This window comes from Megalops cyprinoides, chromosome 3 (assembly GCF_013368585.1).
Source record: "Megalops cyprinoides isolate fMegCyp1 chromosome 3, fMegCyp1.pri, whole genome shotgun sequence".
NCBI classification, from domain to species: Eukaryota; Metazoa; Chordata; class Actinopteri; order Elopiformes; family Megalopidae; genus Megalops; species Megalops cyprinoides.
In genome coordinates, this window is record NC_050585.1 from 38072394 (window position 1) to 38090759 (window position 18366).

General features: G+C 42.5%; 2 protein-coding genes across 3 annotated transcripts; both read left to right on the forward strand.

Annotated features, from left to right (window-relative positions):
• The first annotated feature begins 62 nt into the window (after positions 1 to 62).
• stt3a (STT3 oligosaccharyltransferase complex catalytic subunit A) lies at positions 63 to 10375 on the forward strand. 2 transcript variants are annotated; one of them, XM_036525090.1, is made up of 18 exons: positions 63 to 130; positions 1532 to 1658; positions 1828 to 1888; positions 2105 to 2226; positions 2876 to 3021; positions 4115 to 4205; positions 4330 to 4436; positions 5609 to 5773; positions 6461 to 6641; positions 6898 to 7053; positions 7213 to 7304; positions 7569 to 7724; positions 8026 to 8214; positions 8582 to 8698; positions 8788 to 8890; positions 9233 to 9421; positions 9654 to 9769; positions 10045 to 10375. In XM_036525090.1, the coding sequence occupies exons 2-18, from the start codon at positions 1571 to 1573 to the stop codon at positions 10081 to 10083; spliced, it is 2118 nt and encodes a 705-aa protein (XP_036380983.1). In that variant the 5' UTR covers positions 63 to 130; positions 1532 to 1570; the 3' UTR covers positions 10084 to 10375. The 2 variants fall into 2 exon arrangements, with proteins under 2 accessions (XP_036380983.1, XP_036380985.1); XM_036525092.1 differs by having other exon boundaries at positions 89 to 130; positions 1535 to 1658.
• Positions 10376 to 11478: 1103 nt separating this feature from the next.
• On the forward strand, positions 11479 to 18366 carry LOC118775068 (protein FAM118B-like). The gene is made up of 8 exons (XM_036524775.1): positions 11479 to 11643; positions 13259 to 13342; positions 13742 to 13994; positions 14632 to 14859; positions 15267 to 15395; positions 16504 to 16807; positions 17124 to 17189; positions 17440 to 18366. Exons 2-8 carry the CDS (start codon positions 13266 to 13268, stop codon positions 17451 to 17453), a joined length of 1071 nt encoding a protein of 356 aa, XP_036380668.1. The 5' UTR covers positions 11479 to 11643; positions 13259 to 13265; the 3' UTR covers positions 17454 to 18366.

Consider the following 18366-nt stretch of genomic DNA (forward strand, 5'->3'; position numbering starts at 1 on the left):
CTCGGAGTAAGCGAATAGCCAATAACCACAAGCCCTACTCTGGATGGGCGGGGCAGCGTTGCTCTACGGTTTGTGTGTGGAAAAGTGTGCTAGCGGAGCAGAAGTGGACGGAAATTGCTAATGAAAGAAGGTAGGTAAATTAAGAAAACTAACTAATGCGCTATTTTTTAATTCGTGGAAATTAATGATGCATGCATGAATAAAAAATTGAATACAATTTTCTTGATGGGCTAATTACTGGAAAATAGTGTTGAATAGCTCTAGGTTCACACTGTCTAGACTAGCTAGCCTTCCACTAGTCAGCTAACATTAGCTGGTTGGCTAACGTCACAGACAGAATGTTACTTGGAGAATGCGGATTTCCATTTCAGCCTTCCTCATTCCAGTAGATTTGCTAGGTGTCTGAACAAGTTAACGTTGATAAACGAATGCTACACAAATCGGTGAATTCACTTACCTAACTTAGAGGGGCTTTGAGTGGTTGCTTCTAAAACCAGCTTTAAAATCGAGGCGCTCCATAATATTAAAATAAGCAAGTTCTTCGGCAAGCTTACTCATGTTTGAATTACGTGTCCACTGATTGCGGTTGGTGAAAACGTTGACTTAGAACAGGTAACCAGCGAACTGTAAATCGGTGACTAATGCCTTGATTACAGTACTTCTACATATCTTAGACAACCTCCCTGGTTTGATCGCTAGCTAATCTCCACATCACTCCAGTGCGTGCTTTCATTTTATTGCAGCTATATACAGTAATAGTGTTTTTGCATTCCGACCTCAAACGTGTAGCTGGCTATCTAGTTACATTCACAGCGAAGCTAAGGTAGTGCCTCTTCCACAAAAGCAGTTTTCATGTCTCGTTTGCAGTAAGGTTCTTAACACTGTAGGCTACTTATCAAAGTGAAATGAAGAAAACTCACTCGCTGACTGCCTAACATTAGCTCGTTAGCTGTGCTGTGAGCCCATATGCGTGGAAAACCACGTAAATAATTGCCGAGGCTATAAACAGCTTATTAGTTTAAATGTGAAAACCCTTTTAAAGTAAATCCTCATTAACATGGCATGGATATCTGAATATTTTTTTACTTTTCATGGTGATTATCGGAATGACAAAATTCCAGAGAAGTACCACTATGTTTGCAGATTCAGTAAGGCTACAGCCGCGTTGGCCTTGACATTTGAAGGCTGGAACAGCTAGTCTAAATCAAGCCAAAGTTTAGGAAGTGATACTCACTCCCTCTGCTTCATACTCTGTGATGAAGTTGTTTGTGACAAGCTCTGACCTAATGTCCGATAGACTGTGAATGACTTCCATATGCATGCTATAATATAATGTAATATAATATCCCAACTGCAGCTGCTTTCACAACAGTTAAATATGAGGTTGAAGGACACAGTATCACTGGATTTCACACAAAACCTCTTCACCTAAACCTCCAAAGCAACCACTGTGAAGTTCAAAGGATGAAAAGATGTTTTAATATCCTTAGTTGCAATGGTGATGCAGCTAATCTCCGTCTCTGTCTCTCAGAAGGTATCTAGGTTTAGCCCTCCCCCCCTCCTCACAAAGATGACCAAATTGGGCTTTCTGCGGCTCTCCTATGAGAAGCAGGACACACTGCTGAAGCTGCTCATCCTCTCCATGGCTGCCATACTCTGTGAGTGTGGTCCTCCCTCTACATCTCAAACAAGCATTCAGATCTCCTACATCCTGTTAATGTGGGACTTGAGCTCTTGCATGATAGAGACCTGAAAATGTAGTTGTATATTATTTATACCTCAACAAGTCAGTTGGCTCACAGGAACCTTTTTTTCTGTCCTCTGCAGCGTTCTCCACTCGCCTGTTCTCTGTGCTGAGGTTTGAGAGCGTCATCCATGAGTTTGATCCGTAAGCTTCTCTTATGCTGTTTTTGAGGGGTTGTTTAGTGTGTAAGATGCCAGTGTTAGTGTTACATAGTGAGAATATATGAATGAAGGATGTAATGTTTTGTGAGAACATTGGAATTAGTATTTAGGCAAATTCTAAGAATTTTAGAACAGTCACATTTGTTGCATATCAGCAAATGCATCTCATTGAAATCTTTTGTTGTTTCTTGGTTCTTAGGTATTTCAACTACCGTACCACCCGTTTCTTGGCAGAAGAGGGTTTCTACAAGTTCCATAACTGGTTTGATGATCGGGCATGGTACCCGCTGGGCAGGATTATTGGTGGCACCATTTACCCAGGTAAGGATGAAAGAATGTCCAGATTTCCAAGATCCCAAGTGGATACACAGTGAGACCCTCATGATCCCAAGCAGACCACATGTACACCCTTAAGCTTGGCTTCAAAAAGGGTAGAAGACAGTTTAAGTGTATGATCATGTTCATGAGTTATTGAAACTGTAAATTGAAAATCCTGTCTTTATTTTATTCACTGTGTGTATTCATAGCTCTGTATTTTTTGCCAAACCTCAGGAATCAACATACAATCTGACTTATTTGATTTAGACATTTGAATGTGCTGTTATTTTGTTTGGAGAGGTGACCTCGAGTGCTATGGTGTGGAAGAGTGTTGGAGCTCACTGTCTCATAGTCTAGTGTGGGAGCATTGGAGCTGACGGTGCATTGTAAAAGACTACTTGGCTGATGTGTCATTGCCCTGTTTGTGTATGCGTGTTAGTTCTTTCTTGACTTTCATGAGAATGTGTAGTACCAGGCTGTGAGAGTTTTTTTGTGAGAGAATGCTGGTGCTGCCTGTGAGTAGGCTGCCTCTGTGAGTGAGTGTTGGAGCTGATTCTCTGAGAGGAGTTTGAATTTACTGCCTTTGAGAGAGTGTTGATGGTCCTGTGTGTGAGGGAGTGGGGAGAACTAACTCTACTCTCATGCCTTCCAGGCCTGATGATCACCTCAGCGGTGCTCTACCACGTGCTCCACTTCTTCCACATCACCATCGACATCCGCAATGTGTGTGTCTTCCTAGCACCGCTCTTTTCCTCCTTCACAGCCATTGTCACCTACCACTTTACCAAGGAGCTCAAGGTGAGATGCCCAGAGTCGCGGCTGTTTCTTGTGTCATCTTGCAATACATTAACATCTCCAAGAGGGAGAGTTTTTTTACTGTCTTTGCTTCCTTTCTTCTAAATGATGGCTTATGGATCCTTCCATGTCAGGTCAGGTGCTTGTTGCAAGTCCAAAGAAAGATTATTTAAACAGATGCCTAGACCAGCGTTTCCCAACCCTGCTCCTGAAGGCACACCGTCCTGCATATCTTCTATCTATCCCTGCTCTACCTACCTGACTGAACTCATCAGTGGCACTTTTGATTAGCTGAGCACACCTGATTTAGTCAAGCAGGAAGGATACATAGAAGATATGCAGGACAGTGTGCCTCCAGGAGCAGGGTTGGGAAACACGGGCCTAGACGATTAACTAGACATAAGAAAAAGTGTTTGGTACCTGCTAAATTTGGATTTTTGGTAGATGGTTGAGTTTATAATCCATTGCTCCATTGGTCTTAAAAAAACTAAATAGCGCTCAAAACTGGAATTTTCTGTAGGTTTTAAAATATTTTCATTGCGATTTTTAAATAGTTAAATAGGTACTTGGTTTTTTTTACCAGTTTGAGAATGGGTAAATAAACTGTAGGGCTGTGCTGAAACAGAAGTGTTAGCATTTGGAAGAAAATAAACACACCTTTAGGGTGGGGCTGAAGTTGCAGTGAAACTTGTCCCATTACCTGACAGCTTCTCAGATATCATCTAGAGACACGTCATTGTGAGTCAGGTGCAACATATGGTAGCGTAAATTAAGTTAAAATTTGTTATGACCTGTCAAAAAGATAATTAGAGGTATTGTACTTTCAGTTGATTTTGCCAGGATATAAATAAAAGGGGTAATAAAAATGGTTGAACTGGTCTGACTTCAGTGTTCAACCCCCTATGTGAGTTTTATTAGAAATATCAGACAGGCCAGACAGACTGACAGGCTACCAAAATCAGTGGCTTTAATTTCAACACAAGTCATCATGCTGTGAAATAAACAAGAGAGTGGAATGCTGATTTTACATGGTTGTCTCTCAAGTTTGTTTAATTCCCTCCTCTCTTCTTTAATTACCCTGTCTGGCTCTTATCAGGATGCAGGTGCTGGACTTCTTGCTGCAGCCATGATTGCAGTGGTACCTGGTTACATATCGCGCTCTGTCGCCGGCTCATATGACAATGAAGGTATCGATTTCAGCCACTGACTGGTGACTCTTCCACAGGGTCCACCAGACTTTTTTTTCTGGTTGTCATAAAAAATGCACATTGCCATCGGTCCTCGTCCCAATTGCCCTGTCTCCATACACAGGTATTGCTATCTTCTGTATGCTGCTGACGTACTACATGTGGATCAAAGCAGTCAAGACAGGTTCCATTTACTGGTCCTCTATGTGTGCCCTGGCATATTTCTACATGGTAAGTGTGTAACAGACTTTTAAGATCCTGACACAAGCACAGCAGCGGCCAAATGGAATTGCTCACCTGAAAAAGGATCATATCATCATATAGAACTTAATTAGGATGCCTGTTGTGATAAGATGCATGTAACAAAATGTTTGTTTCGAGTAGATCACCCAAGGTACAAAGATGTTCCCACCCTAATTCGTCCTTGTAGCCTCACAGGGTATTGCGTATGCATTGTGGCTGTATTGGAATTCAGTTCATGAGTCAAGAGTCTCACCTTCTACCTCCTCTAACAGCACCTTCTCGTATGTTCCCATTTTCCCATGCCTCCACAGTTTTCAGTCTACACTAATCATAGGAAAGAATGTAGTTTACATCAAAAAGGAATGCATTGATCAGGAGAGGTGTGCATTTCCATGGATTTTAGTTATGTTTTTACCACGAGCTTATGTCAGGTAGTATTATTCAGGGCTCAATAGTAATTGGAATCTCCAGAATGTAACAGGCTCGGCTCTGGATTATAGGTTTTACTACAGTATAATACAGTGAACTTCCAATTATCTGTCTGTGGATTATCTGGGTTGTGGATTATATGGGGGGGGGGGGTGAAAATGTTTTCATGAGTATTTTACATTAGAGCATTTCATTTTTTTCACATTATATACTCTAGTTGCACCTTTTCCACATGTTGCTGGTAAAGTCAGGTCTAGGGGAAGGCATTCAAACAAATGCATATAGAAGAGGAGCGTAGCATATTATGATGACATTAAAATAGTATGTGAAACTACAGCCAAACACAAGTGTTTGTTTCACAAATAGTCTTCTATTATTCACAACATCATCCAGTTATCTACGCTATGGCTCCCCTTCATTAGCTTCGATAGATAATAGGCATATGCATCATTTACTCTCATTCTAATCTGTAAACACTGCCAACAGTTGAGGAATGCAGTCATTCTAAGGCGGTGATATCATTTGTGTAACACTAGTGAAGTAAATGTAAAAAAAAAAAAAGTTGAACCAAGGAGCTAAAATTTTAACACATTAAGCTGTAACTGTTAGGTTAATGGGGGAAGAGTGCTGTAAACCATTTAATAGCTTATGTAAGTAAAGTAGTGGAAAAAAGTTGGTAGATAGCCAAGATGGATGGTTATATTCTAAGTATTGCTTCTGTGTGCAATCAGGTGTCCTCATGGGGTGGCTACGTGTTCCTGATCAACCTCATCCCCCTGCACGTGCTGGTGCTCATGCTCACAGGCCGCTTCTCCCACCGCATCTATGTGGCCTACTGCACCGTCTACTGTCTGGGCACCATCCTTTCCATGCAGATCTCCTTTGTGGGATTCCAGGTGAACTTCCATTTTAATGTGGCTGATGTGGGTGCTGAAGCCAGGTCAGCTAGACAATAGATGATGTTGAGACATGGCTGACTCCATCAAGTGTCAGACTTTCAGCATCAACCGTTATGACATTATGTGGAAACCGAGTTGCCTCATATGGGTCTAGTCCTTCTTCAGCTGATGATGCAAGCCTGTCTGTTAATACCGAGACCATATACAAAGCACACATTGACAGATTCAAAATACTTTTTTCTTGATTCTTTCTGTCTTAATGTGATTGTAATGCAATTAGATGAAAAAAATACTTTTATATGGAAGGTTTTGTGTTTCTGTAATGAAAAGCTTTGGCTTAAGGTTGGTTTGCTTCATGCGCTGGAGGAGGATTGTTGGGTTCTCAGCTTGCAGGATGCTGTTTAGAATGTTTGGAATGGTCATGCCTGTGAGTTTGTTTATTCCTGGTTAATAGTATGGGAATATGTGGGATTGTGGTTTGACCAAGTGATAATTGCTTTTGGGTTAAAAGAGAAAACTTTTCAGTAGTCTCAGAATACCATGTTAGCCTTAATTTACAGTCAAACTCAGCATTTGTTAATGTGTGCTGTGAAACCATTCTTGTATGTTGTGAATATTTTCCTGTTTTATTTTGTGATGTGGATCAGCAAGTACCAACCTGCCTCTTGTTTGTCTCCATGGCAGCCTGTGCAGTCTTCAGAGCACATGGCTGCCTTTGGAGTGTTCGGCCTGTGCCAGATCCATGCTTTTGTGGACTACCTGAGGAGCAAACTCAACGCCCAGCAGTTTGAGGTCCTTTTCAAGAGTGTCATCTCATTGGTGGGCTTTGCCCTGCTTTCCATCGGTGCGGTGCTCATGCTGACTGGTAGGTAGCACGCTTTTTGTAAAGAAGATGGTAAGGATCACACAAGGCATTTTTTTCTGGCTGAAAAAGGTCTTTCTGTGGTTACCTCATCCCAGGTTTAAAGGAATGTGAACTAGGCTAAATTGCTAAAAATGCACAATATCCTGGTGACCATTGAATCTTGCACTAAAATGCAGTTTTCACTCAGAAATGGCATGTGGACCTTTTAAGAGAACTGTAAGCTGTAAATACTGGTTTGTTTGTGTACTTGCTGCAGGTAAAATCTCTCCCTGGACTGGACGTTTCTACTCCCTGCTGGACCCCTCCTATGCCAAGAACAACATCCCCATTATTGCCTCTGTGTCAGAGCACCAGCCTACCACCTGGTCCTCCTACTACTTTGATCTCCAACTGCTGGTCTTTATGTTTCCTGGTAAGGGGCAGCATGGATATAGAGCACTGCTCTGTTGTGGTTATACTAAGTGTGTGAGCAGCCATTCATAAAACTCAGACAAAGACAAAACTGCAAACACACATGTAGGGTGCTACTGGAAGTAACCATGCCTGAAACTCTTGAATCTTCTCTTAACAGTGGGGCTGTATTACTGCTTCAACAACCTCTCAGATGCCAGGATTTTCATCATCATGTACGGAGTCACCAGCATGTACTTCTCTGCTGTCATGGTAAGCCTTTTTGGGCTGGGTTGCGAAAAAGACCCTTGCATTGGCAGGTGTATTAGACCGTTTGTGAGATTTGCTACCTGACATTAGCTTGCATTGACTTTGGCAATGGTGATGATGCCAGTGAAGAAATACATGACAGGCTGGCTGGAATAGATGACTGTGTTTAAGGACTTTGTTTCTAAGTGGAGGTCATGGACCATGCAGAGATGTGAACCACACTGGTGATGGTCATGGTGCAATGAGTGATGCCACTGGTCTCTGCAGGTGCGTCTCATGCTGGTCTTGGCCCCGGTCATGTGCATCCTCTCAGGCATCGGTGTGTCCCAAGTGCTCACCACCTACATGAAGAACCTGGATGTTAGCCGACCTGACAAGAAGACCAAGAAGCAGCAGGATTCCACGTATCCCATTAAGAATGAGGTGAGGGGGCAGCCGGTTTTCCATTTATGACAGGTTCTTGTGGAAACTGGTTTCACAGACCTGGTCCTGGATGGGTCCTGTACAGGAAATTGAAACTTGACACACTTCCACTCCATTCAGTTGTGAGTTCAACCATTACAACAGGTGTTCCCAATCTTTATGCTGTCCCTTAGTTATTGGCTTTGTGACAGGGCACCTCTATACTAAATAAGCACTTAAACTATGCAACTGTACAAATACTTGTTCACAGTACTTTAATGTGAATGATTGCCACTGGCTGATGAGCCATCTGTGTCTTTAGGTGGCCAGTGGGATGATCTTGGTCATGGCCTTTTTCCTCATCACCTACACTTTCCACTCAACCTGGGTGACCAGTGAGGCCTACTCTTCCCCCTCCATTGTGTTGTCTGCCCGTGGGGGCGACGGCAGCCGCATCATCTTCGATGACTTCAGGGAGGCCTACTATTGGCTGCGACACAACACCCCAGAGGTGACTGAGAAAGGGGATCCACTTATCTACACTCTGAAACACATCGATTTCAGATGGAGATTTAGTAACAACATGCTTATTAACTGTGCTTCTTGTTGGAGGATGTTTTTCTCTTTCTGTATCTATAAGGTAGATTAGATTTTGTATACTGTCTGGCTGATAGGACAGTACTAGTTATTAAGGTGTGGCTGTTGATAGCACAGGTGTTGTACTTAAAATCTGGTACGTTGCATGCATTTAGCAGACGCTCTTATCCAGAGCAACTTCCAGCACAACAGAACATAAGTGTATCCATTCAAGTTAAATGAGCAACAGTGTCATATTCTCTCCAGTGTGATTAGTTCTGACTGTTCTCTGTGGTTTGTAGGATGCTAAGGTGATGTCGTGGTGGGATTATGGGTATCAGATAACAGCCATGGCTAATCGGACCATTCTGGTGGACAACAATACATGGAACAACACACACATCTCTAGAGTAGGCCAGGTAAGTAACCATCTGGGTTTTATTAATAGCAGTATTGTATTAAAGCCTGTGTTCACTGTATTCTGAGGAGATCTTGTTTCCCCTTGCAGGCAATGGCTTCCACTGAAGAGAGGGCCTATGAGATAATGCGTGAGCTTGATGTGAGCTACGTGTTGGTGATCTTCGGTGGTCTTACAGGATACTCATCAGATGGTATGTCAGAAAAGGATATTACTGGTGTAGGAACCATTGAGCTTTACCAAAGAAACTATTACTAAATGTTTGTGACTTTTTCACTTGCTACAAATGGATTAAGAGAAACAGGTTGATGTTTACTGCCCATGCAGTCAGTGTCACTCAAAGATATTCTAATTATAACTAAACCAGTGTATTCCACGACTTTGCATGAGCCTTATGTAATAGAATCAGAAGGCAAAAAAAATCACTAGATCTCCCAATACTGCATTCTAATCTGTATAAGAAGATTGGACCTAAGGTTACAGAGCACAGTGGTGAAGTTTCTTCATCTGTGTACATGTTCCCCCCTTGACACAGACATTAATAAGTTCCTGTGGATGGTGCGTATTGGTGGCAGCACGGACACTGGGAAGCACATCAAAGAGCACGACTACTACACCCCCACTGGAGAGTTCCGTGTAGACCGGGAGGGTTCTCCTGTGCTGCTGAACTGCCTCATGTACAAGATGTGCTACTATCGCTTTGGCCAGGTGTACACAGAGGCCAGTGAGTACCTCATCGTCTGTACCACTATGTGATATGTATATATGTGATGTTATATGAGTATGTTTTATCTAAATATTAGACTGTTTCTGTTTTACAAAAAAAATCTAGTAATGCAGTGCCTTTGCTTCAGTAAAGTTAGATTTTCCCTCTCTCTGGGAGGATACACATGTAGTTCTGAGATTGCATGTGTGGATGGTTCATTCTTGCCCTGATGTAATGCTCTTTGTCTCAGAGCGCCCCCCTGGTTATGACAGGGTGAGGAATGCTGAAATTGGCAATAAGGACTTCGAGCTGGATGTGCTGGAGGAGGCCTACACTACAGAGCACTGGCTGGTCAGGATTTACAAGGTGAGGGGTCCTTTCCACATCCAGCGTGGCACACACACACTAAAAGTGCCTGTCTGATCTCCACAACGCTCAAAGAAACAGGACGATAGAAAGGCAGCTCTCTGAGGTGTGTGAACTTGGTGGCTTTAGTGGATGAGATCACAGCAGAAAACTCCCTTTTACATCATCCTACCTTATTTGCAAGAATGTGAAAATGTGATGTCAGCTGTAAGGTGATTTGTTAAAGCTGTTTGTCTTTTGTATGTTTAGCTAACTTCTTCTCTTGTTCTCCACAGGTGAAAGACCTGGATAACAGAGGCCTCTCTCGAACATAAAGGTCTTTGCTGCCCAACATCCACATGCCCTTTCAGCACGCAGCACTGAAGACCTTCCCATATGATCACCCAATAATGAGCGTGAATCCTTTTTATACTTTAGTTTGTAATTGCAGGAAGTTTTTTTTTTTTTTTTTTTATTTGCGTGTGGCATTTTTTTCTGGATTAGAAAGGGAAAGTGTCACAGCGTCAAATATGTCAATGGATGTATGCTGGCAATGCCCAAGAGACCAGATGGGAGGTTTTGCGCTATGGGTTTTTACAATGTGGTCAAATAAACTGATGGCTTAAATGGGTTTACTGTGATTGTCTGCCTTGCTTTACATGACTTTTCTGTCATTGTCTGCCTTGCTTTACATGACTTTTCTGTCATTTGATTACATTTGCTGTACCAACGTAAAGGTTGTGGCAGATGTGGACAGCTTTATCCAGGATTTTAATAGACATGTAGCATTTTTCATTAACACTATATGTGGATGTGGTTTGATTTCCACAGATACAGGTAAAATTGGCCTTGTAGACATTGTAGTCTGCGTTCTTTAGTGAAATTGTGTGCTTCATATCTTCTATTAACATTGCCACATTTTAACATAGATTTTATTGAATGACAAAAAGGAAAATGATCTTTATCATGTAAACACTGAAACTCCTGAAAATTCATCTACAGACGTGACAGGCTTGGTCAAAATTACACCTGAAAAATTTGTAGTTGTAACCTGCTATAAAGATTACACAGCAGTGGTGATTCAGTCCTCTGCGGAAAAAAGACAGTGCCTCATAAATATATTTTGTCTACAAAAGTTTTTAGTGATGCTATCTTTGTTGTTACTAAACATGATTGTGTTTGTTTTGGTGAAAGCATGTAACATTTCCTCAAGGACTTGATAGGGCCGTGATTGTGACGTTGGCGGGGAAGATTTAAGTAACATGTTGCACAACTATCTAACCATCCCCACCTTTATGTCTGAATGCAAGGACCATGACAAAGCTAACACCCACAAACCAGTCATGTCTGAGCATGTGCTTTTTTGAGGATCAGCTATGTAATGTTACAGAATCACTCAGAAAATGACAGAAATATAGAAAATAGATTAGAAATGCTTAAATTAGCAAATGACAGTGTAATGAGTAATTCATTACGCTATTGGACAGTTAGGTATAGCTAATGAATAATGAAGCAGTTGTGGTGTACATATGATGACTGGGATGAAACTACCTATAGTAACGTAGATTTTTTTGTAAAAAAAAAAAAATATGTAAAACTAGGTGGAAAATGTAGCTGTCCCAACTTCACCACAATGTTTACTTAGTCATGCATACGATACGTGTTTTAAGCTGACTTGGCCCACCCCCTGCAGGACACCGTAGTCTCTCTCTAATCGTGCTAGTCTGGGTATGGAATGGTTGGTTGGTTGTCATCCGCAGAATTTCAAGCGCGAGGGACAGTCGACATTGAGGAACGATTAAGTTAATTTAGCTGACATTAACAAAGGTGTTTTCATACAAGTAAAGAAAAACACCCAGCGGAATTCAACGGCAGTATTGCTGAAGTTTCTGGGGGTGAGTAACGTTACAGCTAGAGAGGTTACTAGCTTGCTGGCTAGGTAGTCAATGGTCTTAACACAGTCCAAGTCGTAGACTACCTTGACAACACAGCTCATGGATTTGGCAGTAAAATACACATTAAACATCTACAAATAGTATAGTCGGGAATAACACAGTAAGGCACTTTCAACTGGCTAATAAAATCGACTCAGCCAGCTAGCGAGTCCTGATACCGGTTGACTAGGTAATGTATACCCCTTGCTTTGATTTCCAAAGAAAGTGAACTAAGACGTGGCTAGAAATCAGATAGTGTAACGTTATATTGGCGCATAATCTTGTTTGACGACGTGTCCAACCACGTAGCTAAGCATGACAAGTGAGCTGCCCAGGTAAAATCAAACGTAGCCTACTTTCCATTTAGCGACTTTAATAGCGAGTAGCGAGTTTGCCAAGCAACAGATCTTTAGCTAAGGTAGCGATAGCTAACATTAGTTCCGGTAGATGTTACAAACTAGGTAGGAAGATGTGGCAATTTGAACCACTCATGGCTGGCACCACTACACATGAACTTGCTTTCAAAGTGAAGCGAAATCAGTGGTAAAATACGCGGAAATGCCCGATATGGCTTGATAAGCAGGCTGTATAGTAGGGCTCCGGTCAGTAATGGCTGTATTATAGCTATCTGTTATAAAGCCCGTAAGTGCTTTGGTAAGGTCGAATTCAGAGTCAGGGGCTCGGCTCTGTCCAGGAAGCTCAAGGAAGTTTGCATTAAATACAAAACAGCGTCGTTCAGTTCTTTTTATGATGTTGAAAGAGAGAAGTAACTAACCAAAGTAATAATTCATGTAATTATATGTATGGTTTGCTTGTGTTTGTTTTTTGAAATGACAATTTTGGGACGGTGGTTCAGTATATATTAACAAAATGTTTTTTTTTTTTTTTTTGTAAATAAAACTAATAAATATTTCAAACCGGAATTAATATGAAATTGAGTCAGTTCATAGAAAAAAAAAATGGCTACCCTAGTCATGGAGAACAAAGTGTACTTCGGTTTATTTAACAGACATCATAAATGGCCAACATGCGTGTACATGAGGAATACTTCCTTAATGATGGAATGGATAACTCATGATTTTTGTAAATCTGATGATAGGTGTATTGACAGTGTAAGAGGAAAAATTTTAAATTGTAACATCAAAAACATTGAACAATAAATACTAAATAGTGGGGAAATTAATGTCTGGGTAATGTGTTTATCAGTCATTCTGTAATAAATCAGTGAGGAAAAACTGCTACTCATGAACCTAACACTAAATCAAATAATGTTAATCAACATGATTATAGCATACTTCATTGTGCAGACATACCTAGACTCCCAGTGATCCTATGGATTTTATCTGTCAAAGCGTAAGTGAGTGTAAAAAGACAATGTGCTATGTAAGGCAGCATGCATCCTTATGCCAACATCCAAATGTCATGTAGGGTATGGCTCTAGGTTACTTCCCTGCCCTCACCCTTTAAAATATCCAGAGTTGTTGAGCACTGACAGGTTGATTGGCTCTTCGGGAGAGTTGTGTTGCATTCACCTTGCAGGATTGATGCAGCTGACTATTATTGCATTGCATTGCAGGAGCTGGATGGCCTCGGTGGTGACTGTGAAGACGGAAAAGCGTCCTGCCCAAGATCACCTTGACTCAAATGGCAAAAAGCCCAGGTAGGGTCTAACGCAAGCTCAGCCTCGTTGTGTGCTTGAATTTGGAATGCAGATTTCTATTTCATTCATCAGGCTTAATTTGAGAAGATGGAGACTGTCCCAATGGGTAAGTAAGATGTGCAGAAAGAAGCATGTGGCACACAAGACAAGACCTGTGGGTTTATGAGAATGAGTGTTTTCAGAGATTGATTAAAATTTGTGTAGTCGAGTTCTCATTTTAATATTAGTCAATTTAGTTGACTGTTTTGTATGTTGGATTGTTTTTTACTAATTGGTGACTGATGTGACCATTAAAGAGAAGGGTGATACAATAGTCACCTAGTCATTACAAAAGGACCAGAGCATGTGGATGCTTCACAGTGGTGTGACTGTGAGGCTGTGTGGTTCTCTGTCCCATAGGAAATTGCTGCCCAGCCTGAAGAACAAGCGGGCCCAGGAGCTGGTGCTCGTTATTGGGACAGGGATAAGCTCGGCCGTGGCACCCCAGGTGCCGGCTCTGCGCTCCTGGAAGGGTCTAATCCAAGCCTTGCTTGATGCGGCCAATGACTTCGACCTCCTGGAGGAGGAGGAGAGTCGGCGCTTCCAGAAAAGCCTGCAGGAAGACAAGAACCTGGTGCACGTGGCCCATGACCTCATCCAGAAGCTCTCACCTGTAAGCAGTCTCTTCACTCCAGCGGACATGTGCATGTACACTGTCAAAGGCACACTCGATTGTATACGCTCTTGTGTTCACCCATTGGGACATTTATTGACCCCTACACACTCTCATACACCAGGACTGACACACAGAGAGACTTGTATTCATACAGAATCCTTAGGAGGCGAACATAAGAGATGCACATGTGACTGTCATTTCATCACCACGCAAACATTCCCAGGTTAAAGCAGTCTCTTCTGTTCATCCCTTGTACCAGTAGGATTGTCACACATGAATAAAAACCCATCTCCTGTTCATGGTAATACAATACAATCCAACTAAAAATGAATACAATTACATGAGCTTCAGTGTTTAAAATAACAATATTTCTAGTCCATGTAGTCCTAGATCCAGGTCACCAACATAGTGTGCAAAGCGATTTACTTTTGAATTATCAAATTCAAGTGATCATATCAGATACTTGTGTTAAGTTCTGCTAAAAAGATATTTCTCTTGCATCTCCCTCTGAGTCTTGTATTACACTTGCCATGTGCTGACCAGTCCCAGCATTTGAAGGGCAGGCAGGCAAAGGCCTCCTCCGGAAATGCCGTGACCGACCCTCACTGCCCCTCCTCCCCCCTCTGTCCCCCAGCGTACGGACAATGTCCGCTCCACCTTTTTCAAGGACTGCCTGTACGAGGTGTTTGATGACCTGGAGTGCAAGATGGACCATGCTGGGAAGCACCTGCTGCGCTCCGTCCTGCAGCTGATGGAGAGTGGCGCTTTAGTCCTCACCACCAACTTCGACAACCTGCTGGAGATCTATGCCACCCACCAGGGCACCAAGCTGGAGTCACTGGATCTTACTGATGAGAAGAAGGTAAAGACCATCCTGTGCTTGCACCCATATGCGACTTGAGTTCATTATGCTTTTAAGAAGTGAAGGGGTAGAAATCATTGGAAACATCCTTGTCAAATGAGGAGTTAGAGGCATTAAACCCAAATGAGTACAGACCGTTGAAGTGCAGAATAGTCTTGAGTAGAATCAGTGGCCATAGCAGATGCGAAAGCTGTTGATTGAATGAGATGCTAGTCATGAGTCCAAGTTTTCTGATGTGCCGCCAGTGTAGACAGGTCAGTTAAACAGGTTGTTCTGCCAGACCACTGAGGGACTGAAGTGGTGAAGGGCTGTGTGAATTGTGCGTGTGTGTGTGTGTGTGTGTGTGTGTGTGTGTGTGTGTGTGTGTGTGTGTGTGTGTGTGTGTGTGTGCGCGCGCGCGCATGCAGGTGCTGGAGTGGGCCCAGGAGAAAAGGAACCTGAGTGTATTGCACATCCATGGCGTCTACACCAATCCCAGTGGCATCGTATTGCACCCTGCCGGCTACCAGAACGTTCTGAGGAACACAGAGGTCATGGTGAGGACAGCCTAACAGCCGTATTTACTGTTCAGATGTGCATATGCTTGTTTACATTTCTTATAGAAATAATTATGCTCATGCAAATGTGTTTTGGTTAGTTTTGTAGTATTCTTGTATGTATGCTGAGGTTAAAATTAGTTTTATATTTCTGTATTCCTGCTTGCATTCTGTATTCTTCTGTATTTCTATATGAATGCTGATTTGACGGTGGTGCTGGGCAGTCCCCCTCTAATTGTTGTCTGCAGTGTTTATAACACACTGACAAGGTGTGATTGCTGAAACTCTTTAATCTGTGAGGAATAAAAACAGAAATCTGTATATTTAATTTTGGAAATTGTAAGCCTCACTTTGAGTGAAAAATGTTGTTTCTTGTCCCTGAACTCTTCAGATATTTTTTAACTAGGATTAAGCTTCTCAATTTTTCTTTTCCCCATCGCTGTGCTATCCAGCCCATTAATGGCTTATGTTCATGACACACATGTACCATTCCGCTTACTTTATTGCACCTGACAGTTATTTTTGCGGTAGGGCCAGCAGGTTGTTCATTTGCTTTTGGCACAGTTTAGTTTCCCTGTGGGAAGATAAAGTCTGTATCTATGGAGTACCCATGGAATGCTTTATTTCCCTTCTCACTAAAGAGCACTTTACTGGCTGAAAGACTAATGAGCTGGCTTACAAATGCACCTCTAGATTTGTCTCCAGCTGTACTTAATGTCCTACATTAACTGTGTGAGTGCTTTGTCCTCCGCAAGTCACGGTTGACTACAGTTAGTGCTGGTCTCTAGTCTAGTATATGGGCAAGAGGGAACGAGAACAATTTAAAGGACTTAACTTTTAATGCACAAATACCAGGTTTGAATACAGGATAGGCACAGCTTATGTACACCTGAGCAGGGTGCTTCACCTGAATGTCTTCAGTAAAAAAAACAGCAGTATAAGTGGATAAAATATAAAAGAAAGGTCATGAAGTTGTTATAGATAAGGGCATTGCCTATGCGGTCAAAACGGTCATAAAAATAGTCATGACTGTCAATGCAGCTCCCTCCGAGTTGAGCAGTTCTGCCCCCATCATGTGGAGGTCTCCTGCTTGATGTTTGTGATGCAGAGTGAAATTCAGAAGCTGTATGAGACAAAGTCCTTCGTGTTCCTGGGCTGTGGACGCACGGTGGAGGACACCACCTTCCAGGCACTGTTCCTGGAGGCAGTCAAGCACAAGTCCGACCTAGAGCACTTCATGCTTGTGCGGCGTGAGGACGTGGGCGAGTTCAAGAAACTGCGCGACAACATGCTGGACAAAGGCATAAAGGTGATCTCATATGGCAATGAGTACGCTGACCTGCCCGAGTACTTTGAGCGGCTAGCCAACGAGATCTGCTTGCGCAACACGGTCAGTCACAGCTGTGGTGAAGGTAAGACCGTCTGTACATATTCTCTTACACGTGACAGGAACACCACCCCAATGTTACCATACACAGACTATCAGCAGTGTTGTGAATGGGTGGTTTAAACACAAGAACCAATTTAGTGAAATTCCATTTAACAATTAGAGCTGGAGATTGAGTCTGTTCTCTAAGGATTTATTCATGTTTATTTGTTTTAATTATTGTTTTTTTTTTCCACTTTTCATCTGTGTGTACATTTTTAAAGTGGCTCTTGGGCCTGTCGTTATCATATTGACAAATGTGTGGATGGAGCAACACAGTGTTAATGTATTGATTCTTGCAGTTTTCCCCAATCAAGAAGCTGATACAAACCAGAACGGCTTTGACTCAGAGAGGAGCCTGTCTCAAGGTTAGGAATGTGCAGTTTGTACTGCTTATATACATTTCAGTAAACTATTCTAAAGCCACATATGTGACAGCTTTATTGGGAGCATGCTTCTAAGATGTTATTCATTTTCAAATAAATGCAAAATCTGTGATAGAATCCAGAGTGTTCTCTTGTATTTCCTTATTGATTTGTGAGGAAGTTGATACACAGTGGAAGGTGAGGCCATTGCTGAGTTCTTTTTCTTTCTTCACTTCTTTCTCTTTCTGCACAGACTGCCGTTCCTGATGAGAGCACAAACAGGAGGGTCCGTCTTTCTTCCCTCGGTTCACCATTCTGAGGGGCTCCATCACAGAGAGCAGAGGCTCTGCAACAGAAGGACTAAAGAGGCCTAGAAGACTATTAAACCACTACTGCCTAGTGCATTCCCTTAGGTAAATTGGTTTCATGAACAAAGGGATAAACACAAAATCACCCTAGGAGGAACTGCCATGACTGGCTGTTACATCGCCTCCCACTCAGACTGGAAAAGGACGAAAAGGAACAGAACAGCTGGGAAAGGATGCCGCAAGGTTGGAGATGAAAAGGGCTTTTTTCAGTGATTGTGAAATACCTTGTGGCTCAGGGGAATGCGTCCAAAATGCGGATCATCTCTGATAAGGAACATTCAGTGGACATGAGTCACGTCTGTACAGACTGTCCAGCTGCCTGGTGAGCTCAGCAAAGGTGTCCAGGACCAGAAGTTCCAGATTTGCGTGCTCTACCAGGGACTTATTTCTATGCCTTACTATCACTGGCTTAAACTTAAACATCAAAGTAAAAAAAAACATCTCCAACAAATATCACTTATAGATAGACCTATTTGTAATCATTTACATGTGACCCATTTTTATAGCTGGATATTTACTGAGGCAATTCTGGGTTAAGTAGTGGGCTCCCAAGTGGCTCAGTCGGTAAAAGCACCCGTTCTGAGTGTAGACTGAGCGCTACGGCCTGGGTTTGAACCCGACTGTGTCACTAGCCGACAGTGACTAGGAGCTCACAGGCAGAACACATTGGCTTTGTTCCGCTGGGGATAGGGGTGGGTACGTCGGCAGGGGCTTTGGTCCCATTGGCAACAGCGACCCTTACTGGTCGATTGGGCGCCTGTGGTCCACGTGCCAAAGCTGCATGTCTTCCTCTGACTCATCTCTGTGCTAGT